Here is a 13,468-nt window from a genome sequence, read left to right on the forward strand (position 1 = left end):
ATTATGTTGGGTGTCCATCTTAGAGATAATCACCATGTTTACAATGAAACCATCATATTTAAAAACATGCTATTATTTATATCATATAATAAAATATAATTTGTTGTAACTACTGTGCATCTGTATTAAATTATTATGGGATCTCCTTCAATGCTTTCAGAATCTTTACTTTTTAAAATGATGTTGTTTCTGTATTTAAAAATATATTTTTTAACGTTTTAATGACAGTACATTTACTGAACAAAAATGAATTCTTTTATTTATCAAAATAAGCAGAAAACAGTACACACTTTGCTAAAGTGGTTGTAAATAATAATAATAATAATTTATATATATATATAAAATTATTTTAGCTAAAGTATCAGTACTGTGTGCCTTTTGCCCCATGCTGGTGAGCTTTTTACCCCAACTGTGGTGTAAAAGGCCCCTTGCCACCTCATACATTTCTAAGATTTTTAAACAAAATAAACAACTTTTATGATTTATTTTCATACAAAATCTGTTGCTCCAGAAATTCAATAAAGCACTTTTTTTTCTTAAGGTGTGCTTTTAGCACCGTTGTACCCTACCTTTTCTTACTGCACAGTTTATTTTAAGATCTGCTTGCAACAACCACAACATTAGCATGTGTAAGCATCAAGAATTGCAAACCACAGTGCTTCCTCTACATGGCCTTGAAGTAACTCTAGAGGTTCACTCTGGAGGAACAAAAGCTGATACTGGGGCGGTACGATTTCAAAAGGTACACCTTTGTACTTAAAAGCAGCTTAAAGATTAAAGCATGTTAGTGCCTAAAAGGTACCTCCCCAGTGACAGTTTTTGTACCAATTTATTTTGTTTGATAAGTTTGTATTTAAGCAGATTTAATGATGGCAAAGGTTACATTTGTTTTTAAAGGTCTAGCACAATTGTGGCATATACTAATGATGGATATTTTAAATTTATACATTTTAAATAAAAATACTATTAAAGTATTACATGCATACTTTATGAGTAGTGTGTAGAAATAAAAATATATTTCTGATTACATATGTCTGGTTAAGTGAGTTCTTTTCAAAGCCAAGTAAATGTCACTAGCGTCACCTACTGGACAGAACAGTTAATAGCAAGATTCTTGTGACGGTAACGGGTATGAACAAGCTTACTCTTGTTTTCCGCTTTTTTTTTTTACATTTTTTTTTTTTTAGCCATACTCTAATTTCTATCTTCTATCTATTGAAGCAAGGCAGATAATGAACAATAGAAAAAAAGAAAGAAAGAATTAGGTTATGCCATGCCGTAAGTAGAAAAAAAAAATTCACAGCTTCCATCAACTCTCAAATACACTGTAAAAAAAAATTCCGTCAAAAAAACGGAAAAAGTACTGGCAGCTCATTACCTGGACTTTGTACCGTAAATTTACAGTCTGTTAATTTACAGTCTGCCACCGGTAAAAAAAACAGGACTTTTTCTGTTTTAATGGTATATTTATATATTTATATATACATAAAGCAAATAAATCCAGCACAATATACAAATTTGAACATGGTTTATTTTTACTTCATGTAAACATTCTTAAAAGTGCATTCAATGGCTTTTGTTTGCCTTAAGTGGGTTAGGACTAAACAACATCAAATACTCAATTCATTTAACAATGTGTCAACTCAGGCAAAATGGCTGTATTGTAAAAGACAGTTTAGCTTTAAACAGTAATGGACAGAATTAAAAAAAAAAAAAAAGAAAACATGAGCATCTGTACAATACAGGTGTTGTACTAAAAAGTGGTCACAAAATTTAAACGTCACAATGAGAAACAGTCAAGATTCAAAACTTTTTTTTCTTATAAGAGAAAACAATATTGTTTAGAGGGATAGTTCACACAAAAAAATGTTAATTCAGTCAATTACTCATACCATTCCAAACCCATAAGACTTTCATTCATTTTTAGAACACAAATTAAGAGTATTATTGATTGTCTCTATTGATTGTCTATGCAACTACCATTTTCAAGGTCCAGAAAGGTATAAAGTATGTGACTCCAGTGGCTTGACAACAGAATTTTGAAGTTCATTATAACAGAAATATCATCGAAGTGATGCAATTCATTATAGGGGATGTATTATTATTTAACTGCATGTTTAATTCAAGTGCCATTTTTTTTCCAATTTAAAAACTCAGATATTACATGGATTTTTGAAATTGTTCATGCAAGAGTCTTGGAGGAATGCACAGCCACTTGGTTGCCTTCATCTCAAACCACGTTCAGGATTTCTTCACAGGAAAATTCTGAAAGAAATGGATATGACAAAAAAAAGAAATGAATTAAACTGAACTACAGAGTAATATGCAGGTTGGAGTGGAAAAGTAGTCATACAGTATTTTAAGTTAATTAAATCAACTGCAATCCATAATACTCTTCAATTGTTTACACATTGCTTAACTTACATTTTCAATAGTCTCCATTTGCATCGGTCATATGAGCTTGTCAAATCAACTATGTCCTAAAATATACTTCATTATTTTCAACTAAATAAACAGCAACACGACCAAATGCTTCATACACTTTTTATAACATACGTGTTGCTTACTTCTGTATGGACTCCAGAGTAAGTGCCGCCTCCTCTGGGTATTTTGTAGCTCACAACCGCAACAGGAAAGAAGATTTGTTCATTAACTTCTCAAACGACAGCAATCTTGAACTGCCCATCACCTTAAACAAAAAAGACATTACAAAATGACCATATACATAATGACAAGCATCTTTGAACACCTTTGAAGGCGTGTTCAGCAAACAACTTCACATTGTTGTAAAAGTCAACAGAATAAATGACTCAAAGACTCTATTTTCTTTTCAATATTGAACACTAATGTTAAATGAAATAGAATACAAACCCACTTGGTTTCCTTCATCTCAACCCTCATTTAGGATTTCTTCACAGGAAAACTCTAAAAGAAATGGATAATGATAAAAATGAAATGAATGAAACTGAACTACAGAGTAACATGCAGGTTGGAGATGGAAAATCAATCATACAGTATTTTAAGTTCATTAAAATAACTGCTAACCCTAATACTTGTCAATTCAAATATTTATTTATAAATTGCTTAACTTACATTTCCAATAGTCTCCATTTACATCTGTCTTATGAGCTTGTCAGATCATGTGTCTTACAATATACTTCATTATTTTCAATTAAATAAACAGATACACATTTCATAACATATGTGTTGCTTACTTCTGTATGAATTCTAATGTAAGTGCCACCTCTTCTGGGTATTTGTAGCTCACAACCTCAACAGTGGTCATTAAGTTCTTGAACGACAGCAATCTTGAACTGCCCATCACCTTAAACACAAAAGACATTACAAAATTACCATATACATAATGACAAGCAGTTTGAACACACCTTATACACACCAGGATAATAACATGCAAAAGTAATCAATCCAATCATTTTGGTAAGGTTAGCACGTTGTGACGTGGCTTCCGACGCATCAGACAGCAAACAGCTTCACATTGTTGTGAAAGTCAACAGAATAAATTACTCAGTAACGATTTTCTTTCTGATACTTAACACTAATGTTAAATAAAACTGTTAATAAAACAGAATACTAACCCATGATAAGAATGCAGGTGTGCTTGAGATTCACTGTACAGCAGCAATCACGTCCTGTCATTAGAAAAGAAAACGAAAGAAACACAACGGTCATTTTGACATAATGTCGTGTGCATTTGTCCATTAAAGTGATAAAGATAACTCGAGGAGCTGACGTTACTGTCACGCGGACCTGAAGCGGCATTATTATTCTGGCGCGGCTACCGCAAGTCGGACGCCTGTTTACAGTCGCTTCACAGACAGCTTGCTAGTAACGTTACCGAATTAGTTTGTGTTTTGCATTTTATCTTCCGTGTGTGTGTAAAACAGACAATAAAAGGTCAAAACTTACCTCATTTGGCAGAAAACTCCACGAGGAAGATGTCTGACGATATGCAGAGAAATGTTGAGTGCGACGGCTCCGGCGTTCATTTGTCAAACAAGCCAGACAGCAACTAAGTTAACATTACGTAAACAATTTATGTGACATTTAACTCGTTTACCACGAAGAGTATATGAAAAACATGTTTTCCAAATTCGAAAGCCGACATTAAAATGAAACTTTGACCGAGAAACTCTCCGCGTCTGATCTTCACTGTTTTCGCGCCTGTGTAAGCCACCAACGTTCTTGTTCCCACAATGCAAATCGTAATTCAAAAATACGGAAAAACACCTGTAAAAACCAAAAACGGAAAATTTCCTGTAATTATTAGGGTATATTGTACTTAGCCTAGAAAAAAAAAAAAAAATAACAGAAATGGTACATGAGAATGTTTAAGAGATATTGTAAATATTGATACAGTGTAGATTATTGAGACAGTAAATGTTGTTCAACATACGATTTTTTGTGTATTTGTATTCAAATGTTTTGGACACAACACTTTACAAATAATTTTAAAGGAACATTTAATGACAATTAATGTACAATGAAAATTTGCTCTTGTAAATTTACATGTGGTTTACAAAAGTTTTCGACCCATTTTAAACAATCAACCCATTTAATTTTGTTTAATTAATTAATTAATTAATAATTAATTAATGTTAATAGAAAAACATTTCAAAACAGTAGCACATGATTGAGTAAAGAACAACAGTAAGACAAGCCATTATTGAAACAAACAACAACAACAAAAAAACAGATTAATAATTTGAAATAGGAAGTCATGATTTTCACCTCTTGTCAGCACCTTTTCAGCTGAAATATTATGCCTGGATGACTGAAACATATCAAGCAGATATTTTGTAATTCTTCTGTTATTGTAGTTATTCTCAACCTTATAATTAAAAACACTTTTCCAAACACGCATTCCAATTGTTTTACCATAGTTTACTGTAGATGTCGTATAGTCATTTGGATCTGGAGTTCTGAATACTGATAAAAAAAAAAAAAAAAAAAAAACATGCTTTAGTATGTTAATTTTCATTTATTGTCATACTAAAACATATCTTATTTAATAATGTGTACATAATGTAGAAAGGTAACAGAAATGGTGAATCACCTCGCTGTCGGATATTAGAAGTTTGACTTGAAGATTCATGTTCTTGAAAAGCAAAATATTTATTGCACAACTTATATATTTATTGATATCGCATATTACACAAAAAATAACATGTATTTGATTATTGGCATCTATGGTTCCATTAAGAACCTTTAATATCCAATGTCAATGTCAAAATGTTTCTTTAGATATTTAAAACATTCTTCACACAGTTAAAAAAAACGGTTCCTATCTTATCACTGTTTAAAAAAAAAAAACTTTTAGAAACTTTTTTAAAAGTATATATTTTGATATCACATAAATAAATAGCCTATTAGCTGGAATTTCATTATGAGCTTTCACACAATCAGCAGCAATCTAATTAAATTAAATATGCATTTACTTTTGTATCGAACTATAAATACATAAATAAATCAACAAATACATCTAAAAATCTTGAACGATTGGGTTTTGCTCATCTTACCTTCATGGTGTTTTTCATTAGAGGAGTTAGATTTGGATGATCTCAAGCATTTTTCTGCCGAGGACAGCAAACGGTTTTGTAAGCCTGAATATTGTTTAAATAAATAAAGAGGAGTATTTATTATTTTGCTGATACTAGTTCATGGGATTTTTACATTGGATAATTAAAGCAAAGTAATGCTTACCAGTGCGACTGACTATAATAAAAAGAAGAACAAACAATCCAGCTCCAGCAAAAAAGAATAACCAGGAATTGCGATTGGAGCTCAGCTCTTCAGTTTCTGAAACTGATAAATGAAGCTGTAAAAACATGTCAAATGATACAGCTGATTTTGTCATAATAATTTACTATTTGTCTCTAATACATTTTACACCATTATATGATTCTTGCTAAATTTGAAAGGACTAATCTTACTTTCTGAAAATTCCATGATGTTCACCCTCCAGCATTTACTGTTCAGCTCACATAAATAGGTGCCGAGGTCTGAATGCTCCAGATCATGTATGAGGATGGAGAAGTTTCCTCCTCTGGCCAGATTAGGGAAAGAGCTCACTCGTCCTTCTCTCGGACTATCAATGACGATTTTGCCATTAATCGAGATTGTTACAAGACTGGAATAGTGGCTCCATTTTATTGTTTCATTTTCATTGTAATGGTTTATATCAAATGAACATGGGATAAGAACTTCAGATTTCAGAAGGGCGTTGATGGTGACATCTCTACATCTTGTATTCCAGTGGTCCAGAGCTAGATAGAAGAACAGCATCAAAATATTACTGATACAACATTTCATATCTCACATTGTAAGAGAAGACACATTTCTACACTCTTAAAAATAAAGGTGCTTTAAAAGGTTCTTCATAGTGATACCATTTTTGAGTCCACAAAGTACCATTCAGTCTAAGGTTCTTTAAAGAACCATCTCTTTCATACCTTTTTATAATCTGAAGAACTACAAAAAAAAACAAAAAAAACAAAACAATTTGTGAAACAGAAAGTTTCTTCAGAAGTTAAAGGTTCTTTATGGAACCATTTAGACAAAAAAAGTTCTTCTATGGCACCGTGAAGCACCTTTAATTTTAAGAGTGTATCTATAACTCACCATTTGAAGACAACAGAGCACCAAAAAATATCCAAAGCTGTGAAACATACACCATATTTTCATACAAGAATGTCAGTCTTAATCATCAAGAACTAATGCAAGGTTAATTCAGAGAACCCTTTTTACGTCAAAAAGTCACTTGCTATTTCCTGTAAAAGCATGCACACACACACACACACACACACACACACAAACACCCACAGTGGCTTATACTCTGTGTGGTAATCTAGGTGTGATTTCTGCACCCAGCTGTTTATCCTTTAAAATTATCTGTATGGTGTGTAAGTATCTGTAAGTATCTGTTGATATTACATTCATCCTCATATTGTTCCAAAGCTGTATGACTTTGTTTCTTCTACAACACAAAAGAAGATATTTTAAAAAGTGTCTCATTGGGTTTTATTTATTTACTTATTTATTGAAAGTCAGTGATAGCCATTGTTCTTCATAATATCTTTTTTAACGTCCCACAGAATAAATAAAGTCAAACAGGTTTGAAACATCATGAGGCTGAGTAAATGATGACGGAATTTCATTTAGGGGTAAACTATCCCATTAGTTTCCCATAAGTAAAAATAAATAAATAAATAACTTAAACAACTATACAAAAAAACAAACAAAGACTTGCAAATTTATGGTGGTTGGTATGGTCACAACAGTCTCAAACAACCCTTTCCTGTCCAGTTAAAGCAATAAGTTTCCCTTCTCAAGTGCTTTTTTAAAAATGTATTTATTTATTTGCTTGACCTCACAAAGCATGTGACAGCTTTAAACTAGTTAACCACAGAGTTTCCTCTAAGCACTCTTGAGATTAACGTCCGTGTTTGGGGGTCCCAGAAACCCATAAGCAATGCTTGTTCAGAATACTAAGTAATTTCAAAATGGATCTTTTTTCAAAGTTTACAAAACCTTTCTTCCTTCTCTTTCTCTAATGAAAGGAATAGTTCACCCAAAGATTAAAATTAGCTCATTATTTACTCACCCTCAAGGCATCTAGGTGTATATGACTTCCTTCTTTCAGATGAATCCAATCGGAGGTATATTAAAAATTGTTCTGGCACTTCCAAGCTTTATAATGGCAATGGGCGGGTGTTTCTCTTCATCAGTCCAAAACAAGTCCAATAAAGTGCATCCATCCATAATCAAAAGTGAAGTGACGAACGTGGACACGCAGTGGAGAGAGCAAAACAAAACAACAGTCACGAATTAGAAGTACAAAATGAGGATTTGTAAAGAAAATGTTGGAGGATTTCAATATAAGCCAAGAGGAGACTGTTTTGTCTTTGCTAAAGTAAGGAAACTTTGCTTTCTTTGCTCCTGTAAACAAATGCTGGTTTTCGCGAGACTCACAGGTAGGGCTGCACGATTATGACAAAAATCATAATTGACGATTATTCCCTTGAAATTGTAATTGTGATTATTAATTATGATTATCACAATTTATACTGAATGATGTTTTGAATAGCTTTATACCATTGTTTGAAGCAGCTGCATGCCACATTTTTATACATAGTTTCTTCTTTAAATATAAAAGAGTAAAAATATAAAAATTAAAACAATGAGAAAAAAAAACCTTAACATAACCTATGAAAAATACACACACACTCTCTCTCACACACACACACACACACATCTTAAGAAAGCAGAATAATGTAAGTGGATTTTATTTATTTAATTATTAATATTATTATTTTTTTTTTTTTTGGCATCTGTAATTGTAATCATGATTAGAAATTTGATTAATTGTGCAGCCCTACTCATAGGTGCACACGCAACACCCACAGTGGCTTCCGTGGAGAACTGTTAGCACAAGCTAGATTAAAGTAATTATTACATTTTACTTTACATTTTATATTTTTTTTTTTTTGTACAAAAATGCATTGATTTGCTGCAGGAGGGATTTATTCACCCACCTGAGCCGTGTGAGGCACTTTTTTTTAGTATGGATGGATGCACTTTATTGGACTTGTTTTGGACTGATGAAGAGAAACACCCACCCATTGCCATTATAAAGCTTGGAGGAGCCAAAACAATTTTTAATATAACTCCAATTGGATTCATCTGAAAGAAGAAAGTCATACACCTAGGATGCCTTGAGGGTGAGTAAAAAATTGACTAATTTTCACTCATTTTCAACTATGGACTAATGGACTGATATGGTGCCCCGATTTTGAACTTTTAAAGTGCAGTTTAAATGTGGCTTCAAACGATCCCAAATGCGGTTGTAAACGATCCCAGCCGAGAAAGAAGTGTCCTATCTAGCGAAACGATGAGTTTATTTCATAAAAATAATACAATTTTTAATGTCAAATGCTTGTCTTGTCTTACTTTGTCTGGACTGTTTTTTTTCGGTTCATGACAGTTAGGGTATGTCGAAAAACTCCCATCCCATGTTCTCCCTCAACTTCAAAATCATCCTATATCGCTACTTTTTTGTCAGGGTGTTTAATATTCTTTGCATGTTCACTTTGCAAAGACTGGGTCTGTACTTCTGCAGCGATGTAGGATGATTTTGAAATGATTTTTGAAGTTGAGGGAGAAAATCGACATACGCTAACTGTCTTGAGTCAGAATACACAAGGAGAGTTCAAGGAGAGTGAGACAAGATGAGCCTTTGAGATTAAAAAGTATTTAAATTGTATTTTTTTTAATGAAAATAACTGATCATTTCACTAGATAAGCTGCATTTAAACTGCATTTTAGAAGTTCAAAATCGGGGCACCATATCAGTCCATTATATGGAGAAAAATGCTAAAATGTTTTCCTCAAAAACCATAATTTCTTTACGACTGAAGATCAGTGTTTGGGGTAATGCATTACAAGTAACGCGAGTTACGTAATATTTTTACTTTTTCCGAGTAACTAGTAAAGTAACGCATTACTTTTTAATTGACAAGAAAATATCTCAGTTATTTACAGTTACTTTTTTCAAATAAGTAACGCCAGTTACTTTTTCCCCCATTTATTGATTAAAAACTCTCATTTCCCCATGTTGAGAGAAATTGGGAGTAAGATGTTAAAAAACAGATTCAGTATTCGTCAAAATGAATAAAAACAGTGAAATTCAACTCAGAATATGACGTAAACCTGCAATAATTAAATATGTTAAATAATATCCTTTATGCATTTTATTAACCGTTGCCTTTGCTGTCGACTTTCGATGATCAAATTCAACCATACTAATAAGCAAAAATTACTCAAGATAATCTAACATTTGTTTTCCTTTTTTTATTGCTAAAGAGTTTACTTTTTTCTAATCTGCGGTCTACTGTACAGACGTGAATTTACTTTTGTCAAAGCCTGAGGCTTTTGGTGTGAAAAGGCTTTTACATTTGCCAAAATAGAACTTTTTATATTAAAAACAAACAAGCAAGCCCTGCCCAGATTTAAAAAGTAACGCAAAAGTAAAGTAACGCATTACTTTCCATAAAAAGTAACTAAGTAACGTAATTATTGTAATGCATTACTTTTAAAAGTAACTTTCCCCAACACTGCTGAAGACAGAAAGACATGAACATCTTGGATGACAAGGGGGTGAGTACATTATATGTGAATCTTTGTTTTGGAAGTGGACTTCTCTTTTAAGTTGCTCATCTGTCAACACAGGATTAATATACTTTGATTAAATAAAATCAGCTGCAATATATACGGGGAAAATGTTCACAATCTGGATCTAAATCTCACAATACATTAGCTACTCTAATATTATCTAAAACCAAGACTGAAAGCTTGTAATGTAAAGGTGTTGAACCCAACCAAAAGCCTTCTCATATCTAAAGAGATAATGTCAGTATTAATAACTATTGTTTAGAAAAATACATTCTATTTAGAGTTCAAAAATGGACTGGAACTGGTATGGAATAAGTTTGAATTACTTAGGCAACAGCAAAAATCAAAAGATGAACTTGTTAATTTTGTTTGACTGACAGCTGTCTTGTTTTTTAAGGTGTTGCGGTTGCATAGTTTACTCCATGCAATACTTTCATTAGACATAAAAATGTAATATATAAAAGTAGAATTTTAATTTTAGTGTATTCAACCTTTGTCTGTTACCACTTTTTTTTTTACCAAACGCTAATTCTCATGCCAGTGTGTCACCGAAATCTGAGACAGTGATGGGCTGCTGTTTGCCGGGTTGACTGCAAACTTCAGACCGCAGCCCCGTGTTTCACTTGTAGCTGAAAGATGCCCTGACTAACTCCAAAAACTGTCTATAAACAAACAGTACTGACATTAGAGAACATATTTTAAGATTAAACTCAGTATAATAACGAATAAAATCCTTTTTTTTATGCAGGGCAAAAGGCATTTCCATTCTGTGAAACAACTGCTGCTGACACAGCTGACTGACATCTCGTCCTTATGTTGTGTTGCATAAAATAATATAATTTACAGCACAATAAAGAAATTATAAATGAAATAAAACGTATGCAAACATTCATTCTGCTGAAGAAGTGCAAATCGGTTGCACTGAGAATCGCTCTCTCCTGTAGAGGACATAAAAAAGCAAGAGCCCTGACTGTAACTCAGCAGTTGGGTTGTTTCGTCAGAGACAGGCTCAACCCGGCGGTTGGGTAGAAAAAAATAACCCAGCGTTAAATGACCCAGCAACTTGTTACAGAAAAACTACCCAGCACCTGGGTAAAAAATGTTGGAAATAACCCAATAAAATGACCAAACAAGTTGAACCCAGCATTTGAGTTAAAAAAATAACCCAGAACCTGGGCAAATATATTAAATAAACCAATGAAATGACCCAACGGGCTGAACCCTGCATTTAGGTTATAAAATAACCCAGCATTTTTTAGAGTGTATTGACTCTCTGGATGGTGTCTGGGTGAATGTCTCTGTGGGGTACAAGAGTGCTGCCCAACTCTCTCCTGTTCGTTTCTCATGGTGCCTGTGTGTATAATGATGTGTAAGGGTATGCCAAAGCTTAGGTTTTGTTATTTTTCTACCTTCTATCTTCTAAATGTTTTGTTTCAGAACATGCTAACTTATACATATTCATACTAAAAGTAAAAAAACTTTTTTACAGCACACTCAGACGTGATTTAACTGTTGGCACAAAATATTGCTTGTATTCTCTTGTTGTCACCTGCTGGTTATAAAAGTGCAGGCCAGGGGCATCTTTTTAGAGTTTGTATTGACTCTCTGCCTGTGTTGGGTGTAAGACCATTATTACCTTGTTCAGTGTGTTTGATGATGGTAAGGGTATGCCAAAGCTTAGGTTTTGTTATTTTTCGTAGGCTAACTTTCAGAAGCGACTGACAGTCTATCGTGAACACTCAAACACACACAAGCAGAGTGACATAAACAGAGAAAAGTCCCAGACAGTGCTGTCTGACTGTTATATCAGTAGATTATATTAGCAGATTGGTTTACTGTTCAGATAAGGGGAGCAGGTTCCCATGTTCACCACATCCTGTGAGAAAGTCAGAAACGAGCCCCCTTGCAAAACTAGTCACTCTTAAAAAAATGTGTTGGCTCAAAAAAACAGAAAAATAAATGCTGAATGCTGGGTTATAACATAATTTCAACTTCTATTGAAATTATGTTCAGCCAACAAACTACACAGAGTTAGAAAAACATAATAATTTATAGCATAATTCAGTGGCGACTGGTGGAAAATTTTTCTAGGTAGGACGCAACATCCAACAATTTTAGCATACATCCTGGTATGATTTATCCCAGTATAACAAAATGAAAAATATTACAACGTGAAACCTTTTAAATTACAACAGTTGTTTTACCAAGTTTAAGAGCTTGATGTTCGAAAACTGGTGCTTTGATCTAGTTTGGTTTTGGGTTTAGAGTCAGGCTTCAGACGTTCATTTTCCATGTTTTCTTCCATTGTAAGCAATCAGATGAGCATTAGCTCACCCTTTGGTGTCTGAGTTCCAGTTCTGCCACTGCCTGCTTGGACTGTGTTTTTTTCCCTTTAGGTCATTTTTGTTTGATTTTTGAAGTCTATTAAAAAGCCCATTAACCTCTGCATCCTTGAGTTCTTCCCTTGCCTCAGCTGACAATATTTAAAATATATTTGCCACCATGTTTTCCATTACATTACATTTATATATCTCTTATTTATTAATGTGTGTGTGTTCTGGTATATATGGTTTATGAGGACATAAATGTGTATAATGTGTACTTCAACGTAAACACGGTTTATGAGAACACTTCCTGTGTCCCAGTAAACTAAATAGCTTAAAAAACATGGAACTGTGTTTCTTGAAATTCAAAAATTGCAGGATAAACTCAGAATAAATATAAAGATATATTTTCTTAACGATCATTTATACATTTCATGGAGAGATGACAAAATTAAAATGTATTAAACATACTTAATAAAAACTAAAAAAACAAATATTTCATTCCACTTGTATTTTCACATATTACCAATGATTCCTTTTGTTAATTTCATTACTGGTTCTACAACAGTGACAAAGAATCAACATCACCATTGTTTTAACATTAACTGTAGGTGCAAAAGTGATGTTGTACCACTCGCATCATAACAGATATTTAAAGGGATAGTTCACCCAGAAATGAAAATTACCCCATGATTTACTCACCCTCAAGCCATCCTAGCTGTATATGATTTTTTTTTTCAGACAAATGAAGAGATTTTGAAGCCCAAAAACAGCCCTTCATTCCATCATAAAAAGTACTCCACACAGCTCCAGGGGGTTAATAAACTTACTCACTTCAGAAAGCCTTTATTAACCCCTGGAGCCGTGTGTAGTTTTTTTTTTTTTTTTTTTTTTCTTAATCTTTCTTAATCTTGTTTCAAATTTGAATCTTGTTTTAACATTGAGCCAACATGACC

General features: G+C 33.1%; 1 protein-coding gene across 1 annotated transcript; it reads right to left on the minus strand.

The window, feature by feature from the left end:
• Positions 1–4,615: 4,615 nt before the first annotated feature.
• On the minus strand, positions 4,616–6,772 carry LOC127176994 (uncharacterized). Its single transcript, XM_051128916.1, has 7 exons — positions 6,640–6,772; positions 5,952–6,284; positions 5,722–5,823; positions 5,538–5,621; positions 5,075–5,116; positions 4,897–4,947; positions 4,616–4,792 (listed from the first exon to the last, which is right to left on the minus strand). The coding sequence occupies exons 1-7, from the start codon at positions 6,692–6,694 to the stop codon at positions 4,779–4,781; spliced, it is 681 nt and encodes a 226-aa protein (XP_050984873.1). The 5' UTR covers positions 6,695–6,772; the 3' UTR covers positions 4,616–4,778.
• Between the last annotated feature and the right edge of the window lie 6,696 nt (positions 6,773–13,468).

Source organism: Labeo rohita, chromosome 15 (genome assembly GCF_022985175.1).
Source record: "Labeo rohita strain BAU-BD-2019 chromosome 15, IGBB_LRoh.1.0, whole genome shotgun sequence".
NCBI lineage: Eukaryota > Metazoa > Chordata > Actinopteri > Cypriniformes > Cyprinidae > Labeo > Labeo rohita.